This window comes from Nicotiana attenuata, chromosome 7, assembly GCF_001879085.1.
Source record: "Nicotiana attenuata strain UT chromosome 7, NIATTr2, whole genome shotgun sequence".
NCBI lineage: Eukaryota > Viridiplantae > Streptophyta > Magnoliopsida > Solanales > Solanaceae > Nicotiana > Nicotiana attenuata.
In genome coordinates, this window is record NC_031995.1 from 80,166,795 (window position 1) to 80,194,537 (window position 27,743).

The window sequence follows — 27,743 nt, forward strand, 5'->3', positions numbered from 1 at the left end:
CCTTTGTTTACAACAGCCTCTTTATGTGCTTTAGGTTAATATTTTTTTTTTTTTTTACTTAACTAATAATTAATGATACATACTTTTAATAATTAATAATATTAAAAATTATTAATATTTCCCCTAATTGTATATCCAATTATTTATAAATAAAAAAGTAACTCAAAATCAATCACAACGGTTTAAATCCGTAATAGAAGTATAATTTAAGATTATAAAAATTAAATTCTATATTTAGAATGTCTTGAAACTTTTATAGATTCGAATGTTACACATGATTTGTCACCATGTTCATTTCTTAGGTATATGTAGGCACAATATAATCTGGGAATGTTTCTTTCAGTTTTATTTTGAGCCCCAGAGTTAATAACATCGATCTACAACTTCACAGTTAGAAGCAAACATGACAAAATTTTCTTAGCATACTCCCTAATGGAGTGTTCCCTCTGTCTTATGAGCAAATGGTCTTCTTTGACATACAAGCACTTTTCACCCAGTCTTACAGCTCTAAATTTAAATGCACATAGCATTTCCGCCACTTTTTGCGCAGCATATAGAGAGCATTGTTTATAGAACCAGCCATCAGACGAATAGCACCAAGAATAGGATAGCATCATCACCATCCCACATGCCTGAAATCAGATGTTGCTTCCTGGATTTTCTTCTTTAAAGATCTGAAACTGCTACTGCCTTTGTCAGACCAACGAAACGAAGCACTCCTTTTGATAAGGTCGGCCATAAGTGGCGACTTCACAGAGGCGTCCTCCATTGCAGCCTCATCGTACACTGCACTCCAAAAATTGGATTTCAGCAAGCAGAAAATACTAAACCATCCAAACTTGTGTGAAAATGTCAATATTCCAAGAAAATCATGTGATTACCAGACCACTATAGAGCACAAACGAACCCTCTTTTCAGACATTTCTTGAAATGAAATACAGAATGGAAGTCCATGCAGAGGATAGTTCATTATCTTTTAGTAGTCGAAGTTGATGTTGAAAACGAGTATTTGGAATACTTATTGTTTATTGCCAAATGGGGAAATTTCAAGGAAAGGTCAGATAGACTGTGATTTATGAAAATGCAAACCTCAAATTTCCCCATATTTCAAAAGTTAGGACATAAACATTCAACAGCCTCCTCCTTAATCCAACACTCTAATTGATTATCTTTTGTTCTTTCTTTTCGATGCATTTCAAAACACACTCAACTACTACTCTGAGACATCCGTTTGACTGCAGTATGTTAACCAAGCCCATAATCCATTGGTTGACAACATAATAAAGATCTTCAATCATTCAAAGCCTCACATTGGCATTTTGGAAAACCATAACAAACTAGTAGAATTAGAAAGGGCACCTGATGATGCTGGAAGGTGATAATGCAGCTTCAAGAATTTCGAAGCTTCTCTCTCCTTCTTGTGACATAAAACACGTATCAAGGTGTGTGCATCTCCCAGATGTCTGTGCCCATATTTATGTGCTTCAAGTCCTATTGAACTGTGTTCACTAGAAGTCATCAACAATTGGATCACAGATTCAGCCTGCTAATCAAAACCAAAGAATCAAATAGGTCCTACAGTATGCATATACACACACATATAAACAGGCCAAAAGCTTTAATCATTTGTTAACAAACCCGGAGAGAAAATAAACTGAGGATTTGATGAGCGAATCTTGCTTCCTCTTCAACTAGTGATCGGGGAAGCCCTTCTCCCTCAGCAACAAACAAGTCCTAGAAAGTGAAAGAAACATAACTTCTGTTTCTGAACACATAGTTACTGAATACAGATTTAGCTGAGAACTGAACATACTGGAAGGAAAAGATCAACAAAGGCAAGACTAGCTGAGATAAGTACATCACTGGTGGATATTTTTATATGACATCCAGTGTGCACTAAGTTCTGATTAGAAACTTGTACACTAATATTGGATAAGTGTGAGATTCAGAACTTATGACACATCCTGTTTAAAAGAAGGTATCCAGTGACCAACTATAGGAGCATGAGGCAAAGGAATTCTTCAACAATTATTTTCCCGTGTAACTCACTTTTTCATTCCGGCATCATTTTGAATTGGAAAAAGACATAATTGGAAAAGTACTCCATGGAAAGTATTCTATGCAAGTGAAATTGCAAGGAGTTTTAGTAGCAATCATGTTAGTCAGTCCGTCAAAATAACTTGTGCTAAATAACTTATGCTGCTTGAGAACATAATGACCGCCAGTAAAAAGAAGGTTAGGAGGGGATAATTACTTTTAATATATTGAGGTCATCTTCCATCATGACAACATCAAAATCAGAAAATGCACGTAAAGGCCCTCCATCTAGTAACACCCAAGCATAACCTTCCTATCCAGTGAAATCAGAGAGTCAGAACTGGACAAATGGAATCATAATAGAAAATTCATGAGAATGAGATTGTACCAGAGATGCCTTAAAAATACTTTTCACTACAATGTCTCTGAGGGTGTCATCAATCAGAGCGCAAACATTATTGAGGACCTAAAAAACAAAACATGTAATGAATAAAGCTATTTTGAAAAGATCCAAATTTCAGACCAGGCATTCAATGAAAATATGCAATCCCTTGATCTTTTTCTTTCCTGTATTAGACATACAGAGGAGGATGTGGGAATAGAGTGAAATATTGAACGTCTTACTCTATCAAACTGTGGAAGCATAGTTTCCAGTCGTACACCCTCAACACCACCGTGATATAAATTAAATATGAATGGTTCTCTCAAGTCCCAAAAGACAACTCTAGCTCCTAAAAATCACACAAGAATAGCTCAGGTTAACAGCTACTCCAAGTGCTAAGATCTTTAGAAAAGCCAGGGAATAAATAAATAAACAAAAGAGGTCCCCTAATCGCAGATCCTCATAAAACTTTGCAAAAGAACCAAACAAAACTTGTTTTGCCTTCAAAACTCAGAAAGCAAATAATACACTACCTTCAAATCTAAGAAGAGAATAACTGATAAAGAAAGTTGCATAGCACGTATTAATAATATAAAATTTATGGGGAGGGGGGGCAGCAGTAAAGAGCTTCTGAGCATACCAAGACAGTCTATCTAGCAAATTAAGTAAACAGTGAGTGCGGTCAGTTCTATTGATTGCTCACATTGAATGCACACACGAAACTCTCTCGTTAAAAATCAAGCTTTCATAAATTTAAGTTGAAGCACCAAACATTTTGAGTGATTCCACTTGTTTGCAAGATGCCAATTTTACCATTTTATAAACAAACGACCATTTGGACATACTAATCGTAACATTTAAGATTTAACAGGACAGCATTACTCTATAATGGAAAGAAAAGAAAAAAGAATGATAAACCAAAAACTCAAAGCACAATCAAGAAGCAAACTGTAACCATTACTTTTGTAGCAATTGGGTCGTTCAATATTTAAACTACCAAAAGCCACAAAACCATCGAGGAATTCCCTTGTCAATTCAATTTGTTCAAGCACTTTATAAAGCATATGCCCAAAAGAACCTTCCAACAGCACCTATGGAGGCTTTCGGTCGCAAGTAGAATATTTAGAAGATAAAGCACCTTCTCGAGAGGAAATCATTAAATAGATAGCTAAATCTAAAAATGGTTTATGCACGAGCATGATGAATGCTTTGGAGATATTTGAGAAGGTGCATTCCCTAATACTGCAAGGAGCTCCAACAGTCAAAAACTCGAGGCTGCTCAACTTAATTTTTTTAGGGGTAATACTGGCCTAGGGATGTTCTCAATAACTTGCTGCCTACCTTTGCATTGGTCAGGATACTGTATGCCCAGGGAGATCCCTAAATATTAGACACCTAGTTAGGCTCGGGCAACCTTATCCTTAGTTTTCAAAGATTCTCAGTTAAATTTGATGAAAAGTCAGCATGAATACTTCATAGTTCCCTCTTGTACGTCAAAGTTATTTGTCAATAAAACCAAGAAATGTTTGTGTCATAACTTTCACTCCATGTTTCAACCGAAAAGTCTTCATGAGTTGAAAGAGAAATAACAGCCTCCTCTTAACATGTTCTGCAAAATACTCCCTTCAGATCAGCACAGGAGCATGTCTCTGATGGTTAACAGAGGAAAAGATAGATTCCCCGTCATAGGCTCCAGTACCCAAATCAGAACAGAAGCAAGCAAATAGACTTTCACGGACTGATATGGTGATATAATAACCTTTATATTACCTTTTGGATAAATAATTCAATAACGTGTACTCAACAACATCTAATCAGCACCTTCTATTGCAGAAATCAAATGCTACGAAAGGAAACTTTGCTACATATAAGAAGACCCACATAGCAATTATTTGAGCACTGACCACACTAGGAATACATTGTCATTATCATTAGAAGATGCCAATATGCTGTGAAACACTGCAGACTAAGTGTAAGTCCACTACCACTAAATAAAACCAGGATAGAGCGTACTTACCCACTAACTCACAAGTTTTCCTGATAGCATCAGCGGCGCTATCTCGGATGCAGTCAAAGGTGGCAACAAAAAGCTCATCGACTGACTCGCTACACATTTCCAAAATCCCATTTGAAGTCCAACGAGAATCCACATCAGCTGAAGGTAACAAGAATGAACATCATAAGATAGCCATTCAAAGGTAGATATTCCTCAGATGATTCCTCAACTCATCGAATAAATGTATGAAGCTTAAACTGAAATTTGCATTTCCTTGCACGAGAGAAAATACCAGACAGAATAAACCACTTAACCTAGTATCTCTAGAAAACCCCTAAAAGGTTGAGGTAAGTTTATAAATCACTATAATCTGCACGAGTAACTTTCAAATGACTTGGTATAAGATATCCTCCGATAATTAAGTAAGCAACTAACTACAACCCTTCCGAAGAATATGGATGAGAGAATAGGACTACCTTCAAATAATGCTAAACTACACTTTGTAAAAGTACAGATAGATGCAGAACTTACGGCATGTCTGATCTTTAAGAAGTCTAACAGCCGACCACGACTCCCTAATACCATCCTCAAGGGTGGAAATTTTCTTCTGCATATACTGCATGAGAAAGTATTGCTTTCATCAGGAAAAATAGTCGTTTCTGTGACTAAACAGCGTTACAAGAACCACCAAAAGCAAGGAAAAGAAGCAGCAGAGAAGATATAAGTAAATTTGAACAAATGAATCTTCCATAGTTATATAGTAAGTTATAAAAGAAAAGGTAAGCAGCTCAAACGAGAGAATCAATGACAATATTGAAAGAAAAAAGGATCCCAAATAGGAGCATGTATTGATATCCTTTGATCAAGACAGGTGAAAATTTTGCCAGACATCACATTAAAATTTTAGATTTTCTTTTCCTTTTTTAGGTGAAAGGATTGGGAGGGACCAGGCTAGAGGGGGACATAGCAATACAATATCAAGTAACTTAAGAGATTTTAGCATAAGTTGGGCCAAAAAACTGAATCCCATATCGTGTAACAATCAAATGAAAAAATAAGAATTTTGTTCTCATTTGTAAGCGTGAAATTGACGTGTGTTGGGTTACTCTGACATCTTTGATTAATTATTTTTGATAAGGAAAGAAATTAAAAATGGACCCACATCTTTGATTAATAATTTGTCTCAAAATGCATACATCACATTTTTCCTCAAATCATCACAATGCATATTGTCGTGCCCCTAAGCCCGAGTCTTTGTAGATCTTTAAAGATGACGATAAATCCTTCATAACTTTATAAGAGTCCATATCCATTTAATTTTTCAAATCTGGAGACCATGATGATCACGAAACAATCGGCAAACGACACATTATTAGTGGTTCAGGATAACAATATCACATATGGTCAAGAAGCCCTTGTGCCTTCAAAGTTGCAACATCAGGAAAGTTCAGAGGTTGTTATTCAATATTGGCCTGTGTGTATTGGTTATATACCAGAGTATCCACATCTACTGCTGTACGAAGGATTCAATATTTCTAGAGACTATGCACTTTTTTCAACTCATTTCATAATAAAATAAGAACTAGCAACAAATAAATGCAGATTTAGCAGACAGTGAAAGCTATTTTAGACTTCAAAACGACAATCCATTAATCAACTGAGCCTCAACCCAAAATTAGTTAGGGTCATTCTCATGAATCCTTTGAATCCGTACCGCTCTATTCACATTCATTTCATTCCAATACTAAAAAATTTAACTATGAAGGAAATTAGAGTTTCTTCAAAACTAGGGCTTTTTATATCTCACAATTTATTCCTACATGGGCATAGAAATCTCAATCTAAAACAAAGAATCCTCAGAGATACCAGATGTATTCCAAGTGAAGCACCAAGTAAGCTTTAGTAGCTAATTTCCAAAGCTACTATCATCAATGTGGAACGGGATATCACAAGAACACTGAAAAAAAATCTAGTGACAACTCCTTTCTCACATGGAATTGTTATAACGAGGTCACTTTGTTGGGAGATGTCCACTTTCAAATGAACGATCTGAGTAGGTCTTAGCAATAAATATACAATTGCCCCCGGGGTTATAGCCTAGTGGTAAGAGTGGAACGCATGATGTGTGGGTGAAGGGCATGTCACGAGTTCGACCCCTGCCACAGACAAAATCCTGGTATTTAAATGGAGAAGGATAGAGGGACAGGACCATTATCTGCCAAGTCCCTAATCGTGCGCTGTTGGCCCTCAGAGATATCTGGGTAATCAAATAAAATGAATAAATAAATATACAATTCTAAAGATGTAATCCAAAGAAAATGGATCTTTGGCCTAACACAGCCTTAAAAACTAGCACATGAGATGAGGATTGTTGTAGACCGTATAAGGAGACAACAACTCATTTCCTCATCCAATGTGATATACTCCGACACCCCTTGCATGCCTAGATGAGTGTAGCTCATACGAAAGATGTACATTGGGCCTAACTCAACTTAAAAGCTAGCTCTTGAGGTGAAGATTACCCAAGACTATATACAAACACCATATGCATGACAAAATGAAAACAAATACAGCAAAATCACTCATCTTCTTCAGTAAGCCAACTGAAAGTTAGAAAACCATCAAAGGGTAGAAGCTTGCACTCACTTGAAGGGTGTTCATTCTGACACAAAGCTTGGAAGTTGTCAAGGCGTCCAACTTCTTATTCACCGCATTATCAAGAACAACAGATTCAACCAACTTTTTCTTGGCACTCGGAAATGCCGTCTCCTTGTAACGAGTCAAGGGAGGAGCAGGAGGATAAAGATTGTGCTTGTCCACTGCACCATTCAAAAGTTTGTAATTGATATCAAATAAGAATTATGGAATTAATATGCTGATATGAGTGTTAAAGGCTGAATACTCGATGCAGAAGATTAACTAGCAAAACAAATTTTTCTTTGAAAGGCCTAGATTGCTCTAGTGCTTAGAAGTGTACTATCTCTTGCTGTGCACAAGAAGACAGGAGAAGTCCTTTACTAGACAAACTCAAAATTTTTGTAGCAATCACCTAACCAATATTCTCTAAACATGTCCTTCTGGAAATCGTTAAAGTCACTCAATTACTTCACGATCTCCTCATGTAACAGGAATGAATTCACAAACCCAGTATTTATAAAAGAGAAGATAAAAGTAAAGAGACAATAGTTTTGGTAACATAACATAAGGCCCTGCAAAACCAAAAAGAAGAGTCCCCACATTTAGGATTTATACCATGTTTAGAAGTACAGTGAATCAACTGTGTTCAATGCAGTTGACAAATTCAACCACATCACCAACATCAGATGACCACCAACATTCACATTATCTGTATGCACTTATTGATCAAGACCCTAATTATTTTTTATCATCCTTAGGGACAGCACCAACTTTTTGGGTAGAACCTTTTTTGATAACCGAGAAATACCCGAGGACCAGTGGCGCACGGTCCGAAACTCTATGGATAATGTACCGCCCCTCTACCAACTTTTTGGGTAAAAAAAATTTGGAGGCACAAAAAAAGAGATTCTATCTAGACAGATGTTCCACTGGCAGTGGCACTGTGCCCTAGAATGGTTATAATTCGAGTAGAAGCAACAAAACTATAAACACTTAATGGATTTACAAGAATCACGCTACCTAACTGGTTAACCACTTTTTGCAAGTAGGCATCCAACGTGTGAAATATTATGGAAAGCAAAGCCTGCAAGTGCGTGATATCCACTGGAAGCCTCAGCTCAAAAAATTGATCAACAGTCTGCAAATCAACTCAGAGATGATTTCCAGAGAAAATAACAAGACAAAATAAGCAAATAAACAGTATAGCAACCAACAAAGCGATATACCTTAAATAACTTCAAAGATAAGAGTAGAGCAGCAAGGACATGATAAAGCATAATAAAAAATATAAAAACTCTGCAAACACACAGACCTAGCGATCTCTTGAAGATAGAGATGCATGAAGGTTACAGACTAGCATGCGTGCATGTGCTAAAATGTGGAGCAACTAAACTATATAAAAAAACAACTTATCTAACACAAAAGTCAATATGAATGGGTTAATTTATCCAATGTTTCGTTTTTTACTATTAAGTTCATTATTGGCTAAACAAGATTTTTTTTTTTTTTTAAAAAAAACTTGATAATTGAAGACTCTCTATCCCAACCGGCAGAAAGAATATAATATACTATATATGTGCATGCATTATTCTTCTTGGTGCCTTCACCATGATATATCTTTGCTGAAAAATCTTTTACTGTCTAGTTAAAATTGCAGTTTCTATGCATCACGTGGTGTAATGCAATATGTCTTTCATGATATTCCCTCCACCAATCTTCAGTGAGAGTGGAAGGGGAAGTCAGAATTTATCAAAAAGAATAACATCAATAATTAAGGGGCATACCTCCTCTATAATTCTAAATACTTCTACAGCTGAAGCTGCTTGTTTCTGCTGATGTGATAGGGGTTCCCAGTCCTGTGATTAACACAAGACAATTTTAAAGTTTAAACTACATAAAAGATTTGCTAGCAAGAAACAAATTGCCAAAACGACAACATCGTAACTGCTATTTTCAACCAGAAGATAGCAGCAAGATATTTGCTTAAGTGGAAATGTATGAGCACAATGACTAAATGGAAGTTCGGATGAAAGAAAACACCTATGTGTAGTTTAATCTAATGTTGCTCCGACTCTTCAAAAATGCCGCCGGGTGCATATATATATATTTGCTTATGGGATGAATTTTGTGCTAAAATTGCTGAATAGGACCTAAGATTTAAAAAAAAAAACTATGTATAACTGGCAACTAGATTATTCTGACTAAAGGCACTCAGCTAAGGAAGCAAACACCATTATCATGTCTTTATATGCTTTTAGTATTCAGAACCAGACTAACTTTTACTATGTTACAACCAACTTAGAATCTTTTAAAAGGCTAACCTCGAGATCAGCAGCACGCCCAGTCCATTCAAGTATCCTCGCATGCTGAGCAATCACCCAATCAAGAATAATTGGCCTTGCGATTTCTCCAATCTCCAATCCAAGAAAACAAAAGCAACAGAAAACCTCTTATTATAGTTACAGAAGAGTAAACATAAAAGTGAAATCCAATTAAAAGACAGCTGGAGATTTATAATTGCTTATCGATAGAATCTGTGCTCTTAAACATGTCACTGTATGCAAAACATTAGCTAGTCTCTTCTTATCATTTAACCATTTCATGTAGGATAGCAGAAAAGTCAAGCTCTGTTGTAACTCATCACAAGATAAGCTGAAAATTAACCATCACAGTCAAACGCACAGAAAAGTGCCAAGTTCTGCTAGGGAAGCAACTTTTTTCAATTTAAGCACAAATTCCCCATAAAAGGAGCTTTAATGAAGTAAGGCACAAATGAACAAAAATTTAAAAGATTACTATGTAATGCAGAATAACTACAAACACATGCGACAATTATATAGTCAGAGGAACTGAAAACACTGCAGTAAAGTGAAACATTAAGTAAAACCAGCATTAATCAAGTTCAAAACCCATTTTAAAATTTTTTGCTTTAGATATGAAGGTATAGTTTAACATTGTTAACTTACATTTAGCGACTAGCCATTAAGATATTCATCCATAACAGTTCCTTTGAAATTAATATATCACTTTGCCAAAATTATTTTCTAGTGGCAGACCACAATTACACCGAGGCACAAGTCTTAGTGGCCAGGTGTCTGGCCTCTTAAGCAAGGGAAAGGTCATAATAGCCTATGCCTAGCTTCTGGGCATGCCGCCTTTAGCAACACCATATATTACTTTTTTATGAAGGCAACACCATAGATTACTTTCCACTAACATTCTTATGGACTGAAAAATGCTCACCTGCATGTGATGGGAAAAACTCAAGCACGTAGTGGAAGTAAAATTCAGCATATTTCATTTCATTTCAATTTTATGGAAAAATTCAAGAAAGAGTAGAAACAACTAAATAACATGAAGCATCCAGGACAGCCCCAGAAGAGGAATAAGCTCATTATGCTCAATACACAGTTCCAGCAACACATAATAGCTTTTCTAGTGCAAATTTACCTTACGCTCAAAGTCTAACATCAATGGGGAATGCACGCCAGTTTCTACCCGTTCTGATGAATGGAGCTCAAGGAGATAATTCTCCAATAGAATAGCTGCAGCAAGCACCTGCTTCACATCTTCGGAAAGGCAAGATATATTCTTGAGAAATGGCTCCTACACAACAGGATAGGAAATTTTGATTAAAGAACAAAAAAAAAATGGTGCTGGAGATTATTATTTATCACTGAAATCTGACCAGTCTTTCACCATAAAATCTGTGTAATTTCAAAGCTGAGACTACTCCAGCTTCAGCACACCAATGCCTGAGGACCGGATGGTACAAAGTTAGCTGTTTCTCAGCAATCGATTTCAATTCACTTGCAAGCAAAGCCAAAGGATGTTTCTTATCTACTTTAGATCCAGCATTTATCGCACAAGTAACCTGCGATCAAGCTAATATGTCAACTTTTGTCCCAAAAAAATCAGGTATTCCTCTACTGTATTTGCAAAGCCATTAGATACCATACCCTCTTGCAAGCAGCTTCTGCAGACCTCTCAACATACATTCTGACTTTGCTAGCAATGATCTCATCTGAAGCATCGAGCATCAGCTGCAACAGTGTGAAAAAAAACATTTTTACGATTCTAAGGAAACTTTAAGGGGTCATTTGGTTTAGAGACAAGTTATGCAGGAATTAGCAATGAGGGGATTAGTAATGCAGCGATTAATAATGTAAGGATTCGCAATGCATGAGTAATGCAGGGATTATTTCTCGTTGACAGTTTAGTTTGATTTATTACATATATTAGTGTATGATGCATCATTTAAAATATTTATTTACTTTTTATAACAAATTAAAATATTTCTTACTAGTATGAGGGTTAGTTTAATCACTCTGGAACTTTTAATCCATGTATTTCCAAATTCCATCCCACATAAAATAATCATTTGGTTTAGAGACAAGTTATGCAGGGATTAGCAATGAGGGGATTAGTAATGCATGAGTAATGCCGGGATTATTTCTCGTTGACAGTTTAGTTTGATTTATTACATATATTAGTGTATGATGCATCATTTAAAATATTTATTTACTTTTTATAACAAATAAAAATATTTCTTACTAGTATGAGGGTTAGTTTAATCACTTTGGAACTTTTAATCCATGTATTTCCAAATTCCATCCCACATAAAATAATCATTTGGTTTAGAGACAAGTTATGCAGGGATTAGCAATGAGGGGATTAGTAATGCAGCGATTAATAATGAAAGGATTCGCAATGCATGAGTAATGCGGGGATTATTTCTCGTTGACAGTTTAGTTTGATTTATTACATATATTAGTGTATGATGCATCATTTAAAATATTTATTTACTTTTTATAACAAATTAAAATATTTCTTACTAGTATGAGGGTTAGTTTAATCACTTTGGAATTTTTAATCCATGTATTTCCAAATTCCATCCCACATAAAATAATACATAGATTCCCACATAATTATGCAGGTATTACTTCGAGGAAAACAAAAAGGAGCAACCAAATGTTGTATTAATTAATGCTGATTTTTCAGTGAAGATAAATCTCCTCAAATCCCAACCAAACACTGTATAAGCTTATGCTAATCTAAAACCCAAACCAAACAGCCCCTAAGAATTAAGTCCAACTTATTCTTCTGAGGATCAAAAGGAGTCACAAAGAAAATAAAAGCTAAAAGAATTATTTCACAACAACTAGAGTTCCCCAACTCAAACTTCTAATCTAAGATAAGATGGCAAGCCCAGGGACTATAAGAAAGTCTTTTATGTCCCTTCTTAAAACATTATTACACAAAAGGGAATCTCCCACGTAGAGTTGATCACCGAAATACTGAACTATAGTTCTTAGGGATGGCATTGATATGCTTGAACGGAATCAGATATACTGTTACCTACTCAAGGTACAAGGATGTCAGTGAAAGCAGAGAGTTCTGCAACACAGCAATAATTGGTAGTGATGAAGGATACAGATGAAGAAAATGGCATTCTTTTTGTCTATGGGACCAATGAGACATCTTTTTTATGTTCTTAGGTATAATTCTTTGTGGGTTTTCAACGGTGGTAGCTGGTGATCAAACTTTTAAGTTTTTATCGAAAAGAAAGGTAAGTGATTCTGTCCTTTACTGTAAAATCATAGTGATCCCACTCAATGACTCTTAGTTAAATTTGTAAGTGTTTTCCCATCCTATTTGGAGACATACGGGTGTTATAAGTCAGGCCATAGTAATTTTTAGCTTAATAATCAGCCTAATAGTATTGCTGGAAGGTTATAAAATCTGGGTGTACTCTTTCGACTCCATAGAGTGAAGCACTATCTTGAGTTGATTTGATGGAAGCGGCATTGGAGGTTTAATTATAGAAAGGAAGAACTCTGGAAAAAGTTGCGACTGTAAAATATGGTATGGAATTTCCCTGGGGTACCAAACTGGGTTTCGGTCGGTTTTACCTACTTTTAGATTTGAAGCTCCCTATGAGTAGCCATAGGGAGGCAAATTAGGAATTGCCAGGATGAATTTGACTTACATACCTAGCCTAAGAGTTGGGAATGGGAAAAAGATAAGACTTTGGCTGGATAATTAGCTGGAAAACACTGCCTTAAGGAGCAATTTTCCAAGATTTTTATAATCTGGACATTGACAACACTTGTACTGTAGCAAGCTGCTTCCCAGAAGGAGGATGGAATCTTCTTTTTAGAAGAAATTTCAATAATTGGGTGATTGGAAATGGGAGCTGCTTGCCACAAAAACTGAGCAGAGTCTTTTTTATTTAAGATAAGGGGGACAGCATATTCTGGGAAGGTAGCAAGGACAAAAGATTTTCAGTCAAGTCTTGCTACAAATTACTCTTAAGACAAAATGATCCAGTCATCAAGGAGAAGAATATGGCCTTGGAAGTCGATATGGAAAACAACAGCCCTACTGAAGTAGCTTGTTTTGGATGGATTGCAATTCTAGATTCTTTGTCTAACTGAAATGTTCAATTACATAAAGGAGATAATAAAAAGGATGCCATGTCAAGTCTTTTTTGGGTTGTATACTTGGATAACTAAAAGTGGTGGATAATCATACATAACTTGCTTCATGCTTTTCTAAATTTTAATTTTCCTTTTTTGCTGTGGTTACAGCTTGACGCATTCTCACAGATAATGCAGTATGCACAATTGCCCATTGGGCAGCTTCCTTACAGAAAATCTAGAGGAGGGAAATAGGCAGAAAGAGAGGCCAACAGGCCAAGAGGTTTACCAAAAAGGGCAAAAGGTTATTAACATTTAGTTGCCCAGTAAAATATTGTCCATGGTTATCTTATTTCTGCTAACAGAAAAGGCACTTAATAGAAATAGATTTTCCCCAAATACCTCCATATTTCCAGACGCATCGAACTTCTGATTTCCTGCCACCAACGCCATGGATAACACCCCCTTGAAAAGACGAGGCTTCTGAAAAATGGAGGAAATTCTCATCAGACACAGATTTTGCATGTTAGACCACCATTAACAAACCATACAACACATTAGAGAAAGACTAGAAGAAGAATATGCAAGCATAGAGAAGAACCTGACGAAAACGCCAATGATAATCAAGCAACTTGTTGTCACACCATAAACTAATTGACCAAAGGATAGATTGCACCAAATTTAGCCTAATCTCAGACCCATTTCGGCGAGTACAACAAACTAGGCTCTCCAAATACTTCGTTTCCTTCTTTACAACATCTTCAGGTGACAGAAAATTCCGCACTTTACGAACTGCATAGTCCAAAAGCATGGCCTCCTCTGTCCCAACAAACTTCAATCAGGAAGAAACTGCATCAGAAATCTTATCAAAGTCTACAAATAATAACAATGACTTTACAACGATTAATCTTGCACTCCATAATTGCTAAATGCATCAAATTATCTACAAAAGCACAGAGAGTGAAACTCCTCGTTAACAAACTGCAAGCATAAGGGGCAACACTACAATTAGACATGCAAAATAAGAAGGCTAATATTCAGATTCTTCCAAAAGATAAAATTAAGAAAGTGCAAAACGATTAGCAAGAACACAATCTTCAGTGAACAAGTATGCATGCTATAGCCAAAGTAGGCTCGCTCTTATTGACTTGGTTGATTTGCAGCTTTAATACATGCTCAGCTCCAGCAATTTTTTTCTTTGTGATTTATCCCCAAAAAAAAATCTCCGCTAGGTGTTCTCTCTCATTACTGTGGACTAATTCAAGTTTTAATGCTCTGACCAGTTCATCAAAGTCAAAGTAGAGGCTTGATAGAAGAGCTCTTCTCAGCCCTATATTCTTCTCTGTCCAGATTTTTCCAAATCCAGTGATTCAAGACTTGAGTGGAAAGGCTAAAAACAAAGCTTTACAACTCTTCTATATCTAAATAGAGAATATCCTAAGATATCTTATAAAATATTCTAATATTTTTGCTCATGCTCAATGAATCCTAGAATGTCTGTATCTGGACACACATCCTCTTAATACACAACACGTCCCCTTAACCTCAAAGCGCGCAAACCAACTTGAGTTTTCTTATTAAAAACATAAAAAGCTTCCGACGGAATTTTGTTTGGAATAATACACGGCCGAGAAAGTGTTTCTTGTACTACAGCCAGAAAAGAATCTACTCTCAATCACCAAAAAAAGATTTGGTGTTGCAAATCTCCAGGACATACTACTGTAGCTTAAAGTGGCAGAACAATGACTAGAAATTCAAAATTTAGAGGAAGGCGATGATCACTTTAGAGAGGAGCAGCATCGACCGCCATAGGGAGGAGTGATGACAAAACAACCGCCGAAGAAATAAGCAACGTTCATAGCGAGGAGGATACCCGAGAGGAGGAGCAATGATCATTAAAGAGATGAGTAAGCAGCATAACTCCGCACCTCTAGGCATAAGCTGCTTAAATTTCTACCTAAAATGGTGAAGGCTATGATACCATGTGAAATAAAAGAGAAAATTTCTTATTCACTTGGTAGATTAGCAATATACATAAGAGACTCCTCAGATAAGAGTCATAGGCTATGGTAGGAAATCATTCTCTATGCTAATAAGTGAATAAGATATTCTTTAGTTAGATGAATCTAGACTGTGTGTACCTAACTTAATATTCAACAACGGCAACTGGTTGATTTATCATCCGGTAAAAAGTTCTGTTTTTAAATAAATAAGATATTTTATAAAATCAGGCAAAGGACAGTGCAATCAAGCCAGTATAAGTACACCCATTGGAAAAATCTCGCGAAATTTCTTTGGCATATCATGATAGGGTTATGTGTTGAAGCCTCCAACTTCTTTTAGGCATCAATTAGATGTACAGCTTAACAACCACTTACAAATGCAAGTCAGAATGGTAGATGGCAAGTTATAACTTGAAAAAAAAAAACAGAAAAGGAATTAAAAGAGTCACTATCATGATATGGATCATTAACTTTTAATCGAAACCCGGTCAGATTGTTGAAGAACAATCATGTGGGAGGTGGGGCACCAAAGCAGCCAGGTACAAGCCATAAAAGAAGGTTACACATGTAATAATTTGAGAGTATGGATCCGACTGTGTCACGAACACGGGAACAGGGAGCAAAATTTGAAACAAGAAGTTATTGAAGGGAGATTAAACACACAAGTAGCCAGCTTACTTGACATATAAATCTCTCCAGCCTTCTGAAATAAACTTTTTTAACATAACAAGCAGATGTTCAAGTGAGTGGTAACATGGGTGCCACTCAAGGTCTCATATTTTGTGCAAACAGAGGATGCAATTGAAGAATCTAGGGCTAAAATATGTCGTGATTGAAGATCAGTATGTCTTGACACATGAGTTATCCAGCCAATAATGCAACTTCATTTCCTAGGTATGGCATATGATCATGTTTTGTACTTAAAATGCATCAGTAACAAGGAGAGAGAGTTGGAGGAGATGGCAGAAGACTGCTTCAATAACATAGCAAAGCTCAGTTACCTGCTGAAAAAGCACCCATCCATATAACACATCATGTAACTTCTGGGTAATGCCCAACAAAGGCCAGGTTGATTTGATGAGCTTTAAGATTTCATCAGCTTCCTGATGATGAGAAGAATTAAGTAACTACACTCAGAAAAACCAATGTAAAATCAAAGACACAATTGAGACCTCTATGAGCCGGCCATCTTCCAGAATGTCAAATACACCAAGGAGTAGCTTTTGATACAGCCTTATGTTTAAGGGATAACCAGCACTCCAGTAATATGTCTCGCCTTGTATACCCAGATTCCCAGGCATAGATGACAACGTCAAAGCAACATTTCTAATGGAGAATAGCACATCTCTGCATTCAGAGGGAGACATCTTAATGTCCCATTCCTACAGCAGAGTGAAGTATCTTCTCAATCTGAAACTGAAGAACAGATTTGATAAGCAATAGAAAAAGGAACTGCATGCAGACATACCTCAAAGTTCCTAATCTTTGCAAGGAGAGTTCCAACTGATTGCTCAGCAGATAAAAGTTCTTCAAGGATATTAGCCTACAAGAAAATCATCTAAAAGTTAGAATAACTAAGAACGGAGGGTTGTGATAATATTTACATTAATTGGAAGTCTAGCTGGTTTATAAATAAAAATATCTCAATAATGAGATTTATGAATCCTAGATATACTCGAACTTCAGATTTTATGTTCCAGTATAAAAGATGCATCCCCAACCCACTGTTTTTCAGCTTGATAATCTGATGTCACTCAGTAATTTCTTCTTTATTTTTGAGTTTCGCTCAAACAAAATGTGCCTGTTTGTTTCGGCAATATTCAACCACGAAACAGATTTCACCTCAAGATTATTACAAAAAACCTTGTGATTCCAAAATTGCAAAGACTAGCCACGTCAAGAGATCAGCCACATACTAATATGTACCTTAACCTTTGTACCCTCCTGACGTAGAATCAAATTTGGTATAATCCATCACGCCAATATAATCATTTTCTCAGATCCTTGCTTTATTGATTTTCGAACATTATCAGACTAACCATTTAGTTACTCCTATAGATTAGCAATAGATTTAATTAAGAATTACTGCGACAAACCATAACTCTAATTTGTAGCATAATGTCACGTGTCAATCTGACAACTACCACTATATGGACCCACCAAATCAAAACATTTCTAGTCAAATGTGGGTAAAAAGAAAAAATAGTAAGACGACTTCCATGAAGATCAAGTTATGACAGACTCTGAAACTTTTAAGTGGAAAAAACTCGTGATGAAACAAAAGGCATTAATTAGTATTACTTGTCTGTTCTTCCATTGGATATATGACTTCTCATTCTGAAATTCAGACTTCATTGTGCCATTCAAAAGCCCCAGTGCGATTTGAGCAACATCGATCTGTCCAAATGATTTCCCAGAAGCCAAATGCACCAACTTTCGCCGAATAAGAGCATCCATTGCTTCTGAGATCTAGTGAAGAGTATATGTTAGTCATAAACAATTTAGTGGAGCAAGAAGTTAAAGGTGTGACAACAAAAGCCTGAAAAAGAAAGAACAAAAAGAGTATACTGTCAATCAATCGGATGAAACTTTACGCATAAAGCTATGTAGACAACTCACAAATAGGTGTAGTGAGGTGAAGAGCCTCATAGGACAGATTTGAGTGGAGGACATTAACAGGAGAGATTCCAAAAAGAGGATAAGTTTATTTGCACAAATACTGGATAAGTTTAAGCTATCAACCATTGGATTTAATTATATCCCAATTGCTGTTCTGAAGCTTAGTTTATATTTGAAGCAAAGATGTAATATAATAATCCATTCTAGGTTCTTTATCTTCATCAAAAAATAATCCATTCTGGATCAATTTAAAAGTTCGAGATTTTAATCCTCATTCTCTCCTCAGCCATTGTTCTTTTCAAAGAAAACCTAACCATGCGGATACGGATATCTGTGTGTTGGATGAAAATCGCCATTCCTACTTTAGACTAATTAAAGCCTTTTTAGTGTTTATGTATTCTCTAGATTTGATTTCAACGGTGATCGTCATGCTTTGATCTTGTTAACTAAAACTCTACCTAACACATTAACATCACCCTACCACCTTGCTACCTCAAACTCATAATGCATACTACCAAATACATCTTTAGTCCCGAGATACACACAGATAAACCACTCAGCTCTGGAAAGAAAAAGTACTTGCCTTCAGCTCTGGAAAAAAGACTACTTGACTTCAGGAATCATCTATAACTCTCTTATAAATGAAGCATGTCATATTTATACTCATACATTTATGGGGACTAGAAAAACTGGTCCTGAATAGTTAGGATTAAAAGCAATGCCACACGGTGTTTGTGCAAACTGAAATTTCTCTATGAAATATGCATAATATTGCAGCTTGTTTATACTTTTTCATGTATGTGTGCAACACACAATAAGGAAGTGGGTAGAGAACAAATATGTCTTGCTGGAAATTGAAATAAAGATCACTTATTTCCCAGACAAGACCAGCATCTTCCAGGCCATCTTTCAAAACAAAAATTACTTCTTCAAGAGCACCAAGGGGTGCCACCAAGTTTCATGCAATACATCATTCATATCTAAGCATCCATTAATAGAATTTTTTTTGGTGTATCGACAAAATTTCGCTTCAAAAGTCACCACGAAAGCTTTTTTTTACCTGGCTTCAAATTGCTAAGTAGATGTCAGCAGCACTATATCTAAAATTTAAGAAAACCAAAGACAATGACAACTTGCCTGCATTTGCGTCCTGAAAGTTTCGATGAGCTCCGTATTTCTATCAAAAGCCAGTGACCCAGACATGGACCGTGAATGTCTTTTCTCCCTTCTATTCTTCAGCCCAGCCAGAAATCTAGGACTCTTCTCTTTCTTTTTACCCTCGGCCAAGCGAATCTCAAGCCTAAAAGTTAGAGTATAAGTTTTACGAGATTGAAAGAGATTGTAGTGCTAAAAAGTAACAGAAAATTAATGGCCATCAGAATGAAAAATAGCTAGTGCTTTTCGACTAGTGCCTTCAATTAATTATAAATCGCTCAAATACAAACACATGATGAAAATCATAGTTAAGAACTTTTACCCAGAGCACACCATGCAAGCAAGAAATACTTCATAGGCAGATTCACGCAGATCATCGTCCAGTAGTCCTTCAGGAAACCTAAACCTTTGTATCAGTTTACTCCAAAGATGAACATAAATAAAGATAGGATACAGACCAATGGTTCTTCCGCACGCTACAGGAGTACCAGTTGCGTGCTTTATTCTTCTTTTTGTATCATGATAATAAGCATATACCTGTTTTCAGTACAGGTATTCCTATTGATGGAAGATCAGCTTGATTAATGGGAAATGGCCCTGCAGTTCCTGTAGCTTTACTGTCTACCCCATGGTCATCACCGTAGAGAGAGAAATCTGTATAATCGGAATGGCATGGTCCATTGTTGTTAGAGTGATTCTTCATGATAGGAGGTGGTACACGCTGAGGGTGGGATCCAGCTGCTTCTGGATCTGTAACAAGAAAATATACATCGCCTGTATGCAACTGCATCTATAGAGTGTTACAAGAATAACATTTAGGCCATTTCAAAGGTAGAAACATAAAAAATGCAACGTGCTTTCCCAAACAGTTACTTAATCATTCTTTAATTCAATAAATTCAAGGACATATAAAACATTTCACATCTAGAATTAACAAAGATATATTTTGCATTAATCTGCTCTCATTTCTTTGATAAGTAAAGCATTAATTTGCTCATTTTAGCATGGCTATCTTCAAAGTTGAACGTGTTTCACCTATCAGAAGTCAAACAGCAGCTTATGGATCTGATCTCAAGAAATTTGCCTATAGTAACAGGTATACTAAATGGAAGAAAAAACAACAACAAACAACAACAACAACATATCTAGTATAATCCCACAAGTCGGGTCTAGGGAGGGTAGTGTGTACGCAGACCTTACCCCCACCTGGTGAGGTAGAGAGGTTGTTTCCGATAGACCCTCGGCTCAAAATAAGGTGGAAAGGAAGAAAAGGAAAGAAGAGGAAGAAGAAGAAAAAGAGAGGGGAGAAAGAAAGACGAGGGGGACAAAAGACAATAAGGAAAAAGAGGAGAAATAGTAGCACCAGATAGTAACAATCAGGGAGCAACAATTTCCAGTAAAAGGGAGAAAGAGCAACATCAAATAGTAACAATCAGGAAGCAACAATTTCCAGTAAAAGGGAGAAAGAGTAGCATCAAATAGTAACAATCAGGAAGCAACAATTTCCGGTAGCGATTTTCAAAAACAATGAACGTGGTTGCTAAGTACCAGATATAATAAGAAACCAAAAGGAAGTAACTTTCAACCAACAAGAAAATTACTAGTACTACTGGTAAACCTAGGAGAAACTCACAACTACCTGTCAAGCCACCACCTTAATCCTCGACCTTCACACCTTCCTATCGCTAGTCATGTCCTCGGTTAGGTGAGCACCGACATGTCCTGCCTAATCACCTCTCCCCAATACTTCTTTGGCCTACCCCTGCCCTTCCTCAAGCCCGTCATGATTAACCTCTCACACCTCCTGACCGGGGCACCTATGTCTCTCCTTCTCACATGCCCAAACCATCGCAGCCTCGATTCCCGCAACTTGGCTTCCACGGATGCCACTACCACCTTGTCCCTAATAACTTCATTCCTGATTTTGTCTTTCCTGGTATGTCAACACATCCATCTCAACATCCTCATTTCCGCTACGCTCATCTTCTGGACATGGGACTTCTTGACGGGCCAACACTCAGCTCCATACCACCACCCTGTAGAATTTGCCCTTAAGTCTAGGCGGCACATTCTTATCGCATAAAAACCCCGAAGCTAGCCTCTATCCAATCCAACCCGCTCCAATGTGTTCTGGGTGACATCCTCGTCAATCTCCCCGTTGCCTTGGATTATAGACCCCAAGATACATGAAACTATCTCTCATGGAAATGACTTGGGTATCAATCTTTACTTCCACTTCTTCTTTATGCCTCTCATCACTAAACTTGCACTCCAAGTGTTCGGTTTTCGACCTACTCAACTTGAAACCTTTGGACTCCAGCGTCTGTCTCCAAACTTCCAACCTAACATTAACTCCCCCCGCGTCTCGTCAATCAGAACTATGTCGTCAGCAAATAACATATACCATGGCACCCTCACTTGTATGTGCCGTGTCAGCACATCCAATGCTAAGGCAAACAAAAACGAGCTAAGGGTTGATCCCTGATGCAACCCCATCTCCACAGGAAATGTTCCGAGTCTCCTCCCGCAGTCCTCACCCGAGTCTTAGCACCTTCGTACATGTCCTTAATCACCCTTATGTACGCTACCGGGACTCCACTAACCTCCAAACATTTCCATAGCACCTCCCTCGAGACTTTGTCATAAGCCTTCTCAAGGTCAATGAACACCATGTGCAAGTCCTTTTTCCTCTCCCTATAGTGCTCCACCAATCGTCTCACAAGGTGAATGGCTTCTGTAGTTGACCGTCCCGACATAAATCCGAACTGGTTTTCAGAGATAGATACACATGTCCTCACTCCCTACTCCACCCCCTCTCCTAAACCTTCATAGTGTGACTCAGCAGCTTGATACCCCTATAAATAGGTACACTGGCCATATGTAATCAAAATCTTATTCTTTATGCTCATAATTCAGAATCTGATAGCAGGAGGTAGTTCTAACTCCAATATTAATGCAGGGATAAACTTCTTTACCTTCTAATGGGTCTTTTGGCACCCAAAAATTAATAGCTTTGAAATAATAGAGCAACAGTTATTCATTGCAAATACTTTGATTTACTTCCCTCTACATGACATAACTTATTCCATGAACATAGTAGATTAGAACTTCATCACCCCAGTGTAGTGGTGGTCAATTGAAGACCAAAAAAAATCATAAATCCTTACCGTTTTTGGATGTCGATGTTCATCGTGATACTTCTTAGCTGCTAAAGATACATCCAGCACCCCACCTAATCATTCAGAACAATGACAGTGAAACAAGAAGCTTCAGCCTTTGAATGTAAACAAACAACAGAAAACATGCAGCAAATTCTTTCCATATAAAGAACAACAATAAAATTACAATTTGAATTGACAATCCGCCCCTCTGCCCCAACCTTATTGGTACTACTACCATTTGCCGAGTCAAACAGTTATCGTTATTACCACTTTAATTCAAAGACTTTTAGAATATTTTAACTATAGAAAAAACTGTGATTTTGACACTGTTATTATTTGAGAAGTCAAACAGTTATCATTGTAACCAAATTTTATATTCAAAAAATTTAAAAATATTCTTAACTATAACAAAAAGTTCTGGTTTTTAGTACCTTTCATACAGTTCTTTAATATGTAAATTCAATTAAGAAATGAATATTGAATTAATACAAAAATACCATTTTAAGCGTTACTTTCGAGCAGAAAAGGTAATACTCCCGCAGGGGCAGTTCTAGCGTGTAGTATACGGGTTCCCGGGAACCCAGTAACTTTTGCGTAGACCCTAGATTTTTGTTAAAAAATTTATTAAATATCTATTTGTGAACCCAGTTATTATTGTATATTAATTTGAAATTGCGACAGGAACCCATAAACTTAAAATCCTGGATCCGCCTCTGTACTCCCGTCGTCCCTTCGTCCAGATTATAGCATGGAGTTTATTTAAGAACGAAGACTTTTGCGAAGGAGGGTGTAATATATTGATGTTTATTGTTAAAAGACTTTCCAAATGGACAAACAAAAGAAAAAGGCTTACCAGATTGTACACATTCAAGGACATAATCAGCACTGATAACATCGAGATTGATGTTAGAGAGGGAGAAAGTAGGACCCGAAGGAGTTAGAATTTCTTTAATTAATCCACATGATAACAGAAACTCTAGAAGCTTCCTACGATCGTCACGATACCGTTGTAGAAGAGAATTATTTGTCTCCATCACCGGGAAAGGAGCGGTGAATTAGAAGACAAAAGCCTTTGAAAATCGGCGAGCATTAGAAGGTAATCGCCTCCGGCTCCGACAGGTCAAAAGAGCCGCCTTGTACGGCGTTTCGCCGGCGAGAAGGTTGAAGAAAAGGTGGTGAGGAGCCGAAACAGACGAAAGAAATGGCACGAAGCTGGAAAAATAGGGCGCCTGCTTTTTTCCGTTTTTGTTGATATCAGTTTGTCTCTTTTTCCTTTTTGCTTTTTCTCTTTTTCTTTATCGCTTTTTTTCCTGTTTCTTTTTCCTATTATTACTTATTTCGTTTTCCTATTTTAATTTACCAGGTCAAAGGTTGTTATTTCAAACTTTAAAGGGAGAGAGAACTACTAGGTCAAAGGATGTGGACCCCAAATTCCACTTGCATAGTTTTATTTTAGTACAAATAATTAGCTTTTCAAACAAATACTTAGTGGGCGTTTGGACATAAAATTGTGAGATATCGAAAAAATATATAATTAAAAAAAAAAGTTTTTAAAAATTAGAATTGTGTTTGAACATGAATACAATTTGGAGATATTTTTGAATTTTTGTGAGTGATTTGAAGTGAAAATTTTGAAAACAGCTTTTTCGAGTTTTTCGAATTTAAAAAAATTCCAAATTCAGCTTAAAGTGAAAATTGAATTTTTTAACACGTTATCAGCACGAGTCTCTAACCAATTGTATATGTATCCACAAAATTTATCCTACATCCGAAAAGGTTGCAATCAGAAGCCATACATATCATCTCATGGTTAGACGTAAAGAGAAATTGCATATGGTAAGTAATGAAACGTAAGAAGGTATAATTATCTTATACTTGCTATTGCTCTAATGTCCCGTATGCACACAACTTCGTACTACACATGTATTGTATAAGCACATATTAATATAGCATCTTTTATATCACATGAGTGGAACGAAATTTCTAAAGTCCTATATATGGAAATCATAGTAGCAATTAATTGTTGATATGATGCATGTCATGGTAACAAAGCATACGTTATATAAGTTGTCTTATGCATATTTGTGTGCTAACTATCTTCAATCCGTCCTGTCGCTTCTAACATTTTCTATTACTTGGATGAATATTTTTTTCTTTTGGGTTTCTACACTTGCATAAAGTACAAGAAAATCAATTTTAGTTTAACATTAATAATAATAATAATAATAATAATAATAATAATAATAATAATGCTTCTGGTTTCTATTTTGATTCATTAGTCGCTACATTAAGGTGTGGGGTTCATTTTATTTTTGCTGGAGTAGACTGCTATAATTCTTCAACTACCTAAGAGCAATACATGTTCAACATTGTCACAAAGCATGTGCTTACATTCATAATACATATTATACGTGAATGTGTTACTTGCAATTATTTTTCTTTCTAGTTTTGATGTAATGATATGTGATAGAAGTACGTAATAACACAAAATATATTCTTATTAACATTAATCAAGTGTATGTAAATTACTATATACTTGAATTATTGGAAATAAAATCAAGGGCATTACGATATAAGATCGGGTAGAGATCTACATCTTCATCATCATGGACTAATCAAAGTGGTAATATTTTTCAAAAGGCTCAAGGGTGAGTCATAGTACACTTTGACCTATTATGACATTAGTTGAGGGTAAGATGGTGGGTTCAAGTCCCAATGCACCACAAGTGTAAGATACCGGGTTCGAGTCCTGGTGCACCATGAAGATAAGAGTTGGGTTCGAGTCCCAACGCATTATAACCTTATACACCTTTATATGGGTAAGGCATTGGGTTTGAGTCACAATGCACCATATTGATGATCTAATGATGACTAATAAAAATAATGTATTTTTCATAAAAAAGCATGAAGTTTGTCCCACTTGAGTTGCTCCATTCTTGAAGTGAATGTGATAACGGTGCATAATAAGTCTAAATGAAGACAAGTGGTTGACCGATGAACATGGCCGTGCCAAAGATCAAAATAATAATAATCATCATTATGGTAATTGTAAAAAGGAGAACAATAAGGGTTCTCAAAATAATCCTTCAAAGGTGAAGGAAATATGTATCGATGTGGTCTGTTAATACGAGACACGCTCACATGATTATAGTCCATTACTTGAAAATGTGACTTGTGATAAGTATTGTAACTGCAGACTCATTCCTAAAAGTGAATGTGAAAATATATACTTCATGTGATAAAGATTATGCATAATAACGTACTTATGTATGGTTGGATAAATACCACAACTCACCTCTAAGAGAGGTTTGAGAGAAATAAAGATAATGAATTTTAAATGTGGTTACATGACTATGTCATTGGTCACGTATATGTGGTACGCCAAAAATATTTTGTCGTGCCTTATAAAAAGTTATTAAAGACAAAAGTAAAGCAAGAACTGATTTTGTTATGTGATTTTGACCATGATAATTATTATGATATAATTTTTCCGTGAAGGAGACATTCACCATATGGATGGTGCGACAAAAGATCATGTAGTACAAAATTAACGAAGAGCTCCGGAAGAACTAATTGGTTACTATCCGGATGAATGAAATTGTTCATGACATTGATATTGTAGTAAGTCTCAAAATAAATTTTTTGAGTTTCAGATATATTAGTCAAAGTGGTTGGCATTTGAGACTATAAATGAAAGGAAGATTGAATATCTTCATATTACTATAATCACACTGGGTAAATATAAAAGGTTACCCGATTTTTCTTCTATTTGAACTATACAAATATAAGCACGATGATGGAATCACATGCCATAGTAAATTAGGTGTTTACTGAAATAAATATCAGTTGGCATGACCGGTTGGCCATCCCGGTTCAATTATGATGTGAAAAATGATTGAGAATTCACATTGGCATATATTGAAGAATTAAAAGATTCTTCAAGAATTCTCTTGTGCTGCTTATTCTCATGGTATACCAGTTAAGGTTGGGATTGAATTCCTTGATTTTTGGAACGAATAAAAGGTGAAATATATATGGGCTCAGTCACCTGCCATGTGGACCGTTTACTATTATATGATTTTAATAGATGCATCTAATGTATGGTCACATGTGCGTTGGCTATCAACTTGCAATTTGGCTTTTGCAAGGTTGCTTGCTCAAATTATTATAGCACAATTCCATAATGTAAATTGTGATGATAATGCTGGTTTAAATCCAAGTTGGTTTAGTAGAAATTGTATGCCTCCAATTATAGCTAAACCATTGGTTATGAGAACAAAACTCCAAATAGAAATTTTGTATGAAGTGTATTATTTAATATACAACAGCACTTGTACACATCTAGCCAACCAGTTATGATACATCCTCCCCATCACTTTGGTTCAGGGTCAAGAACCAAATATTTTCATCCAGAAATATGGATGTACTATATGATTTAGTTGTGCCACCATAATGCACGAAGATTGGTCCCCAAAGAAGGTTGGGGATATGTGTTGGTGATCCCATATTGGGGGAGAAAATGAGCAGCTGAAAAAAAGTAATACATGGAATGAATTATTATGAGTACACTTAGATCCTCGTACAAGAAAATATGAACTTGAAGTTCAAGTGATAATTCATTTGCAAAATATTGCCATGCGCATTTGCTGACCTAAAACTAAATATCATATTTCAGCTACTAATACTGCAAATATAATAAAGTCCATGATGGACATAGTCTATGGAACGCATGAAGCGTAATAGACTAATCAGTTCCAAAGATAAAACTCCTTGAAGAAGGATAGGAGCAAATGTTCAAGATGGTCATAATAAGGAGGCAAGTGCTTTATAAGAGCACCATGATATAACACTTCATAAGACCTCATGGAGAGGCTCAGGTACCTGAAAATAATGAGATAAAGAGATCTCAATAAGTTATGTCTTTATTGGGTAACGATGGAACCGATATAAAATGATCGTCAACAATATTGTTGATATAATGTAGCGCTCAATATTATTAGTATTGACGAGGATCTTGAGCTCAAATCTGTCATGGAATTTGGACAAATAAATGATTGGCCAAATGAAAAATATGCAATAAAAATTGACTTCACCTGAAAAATATAAAATTGGATGGATAGTCCAATGTGCAAAAAGTGAAATGAAAAATCAAGTCGATAGACATAAAGACGACTTGTGGCACAAGATTTTCGTAAATATCCTGGTATTAGTTATATGGAGACGTGTTCTCCTGTGGTGAATGGAGTCATTTCGGATTTTGGTCTGACAATACATTTTATATGCATATAATGAAAATCCTTGAAGGATTTAAATTGTTCTGAAGCATATTAAGGC

General features: G+C 36.2%; 1 protein-coding gene across 4 annotated transcripts; it reads right to left on the minus strand.

Annotated features, from left to right (window-relative positions):
• Nucleotides 211–23,661, minus strand: LOC109229363. 4 transcript variants are annotated; one of them, XM_019394783.1, is made up of 26 exons: nt 23,263–23,661; nt 22,416–22,480; nt 19,786–20,032; nt 19,571–19,637; nt 19,231–19,393; nt 17,776–17,943; nt 16,943–17,017; nt 16,647–16,856; nt 16,476–16,577; nt 14,073–14,303; nt 13,874–13,954; nt 11,012–11,095; nt 10,741–10,926; nt 10,503–10,658; nt 9,374–9,466; nt 8,837–8,908; nt 8,073–8,190; nt 7,062–7,234; nt 4,947–5,031; nt 4,437–4,574; nt 2,662–2,768; nt 2,426–2,503; nt 2,255–2,350; nt 1,639–1,734; nt 1,360–1,543; nt 211–786 (listed from the first exon to the last, which is right to left on the minus strand). In XM_019394783.1, the coding sequence occupies exons 1-26, from the start codon at nt 23,441–23,443 to the stop codon at nt 617–619; spliced, it is 3,426 nt and encodes a 1,141-aa protein (XP_019250328.1). In that variant the 5' UTR covers nt 23,444–23,661; the 3' UTR covers nt 211–616. The 4 variants fall into 4 exon arrangements, 3 of the variants coding, with proteins under 3 accessions (XP_019250328.1, XP_019250327.1, XP_019250329.1); XM_019394782.1 differs by having other exon boundaries at nt 19,786–20,038; XM_019394784.1 differs by lacking the exons at nt 22,416–22,480; nt 23,263–23,661 and having other exon boundaries at nt 19,571–19,648; nt 19,786–19,875.

Excerpts from the sequence above, each read along its gene's own strand:
- LOC109229363 (XM_019394782.1), bottom strand. The coding sequence starts at position 23,443 with ATGGAGACAAATAATTCTCTTCTACAACGGTATCGTGACGATCGTAGG. Across the intron at positions 16,578-16,646 it reads AAGATGGCCGGCTCATAGAG|GAAGCTGATGAAATCTTAAA; the intron begins GTCTCAATTGTG and ends TCTCATCATCAG. Across the intron at positions 10,927-11,011 it reads CAGAAGCTGCTTGCAAGAGG|GTTACTTGTGCGATAAATGC; the intron begins GTATGGTATCTA and ends GCTTGATCGCAG.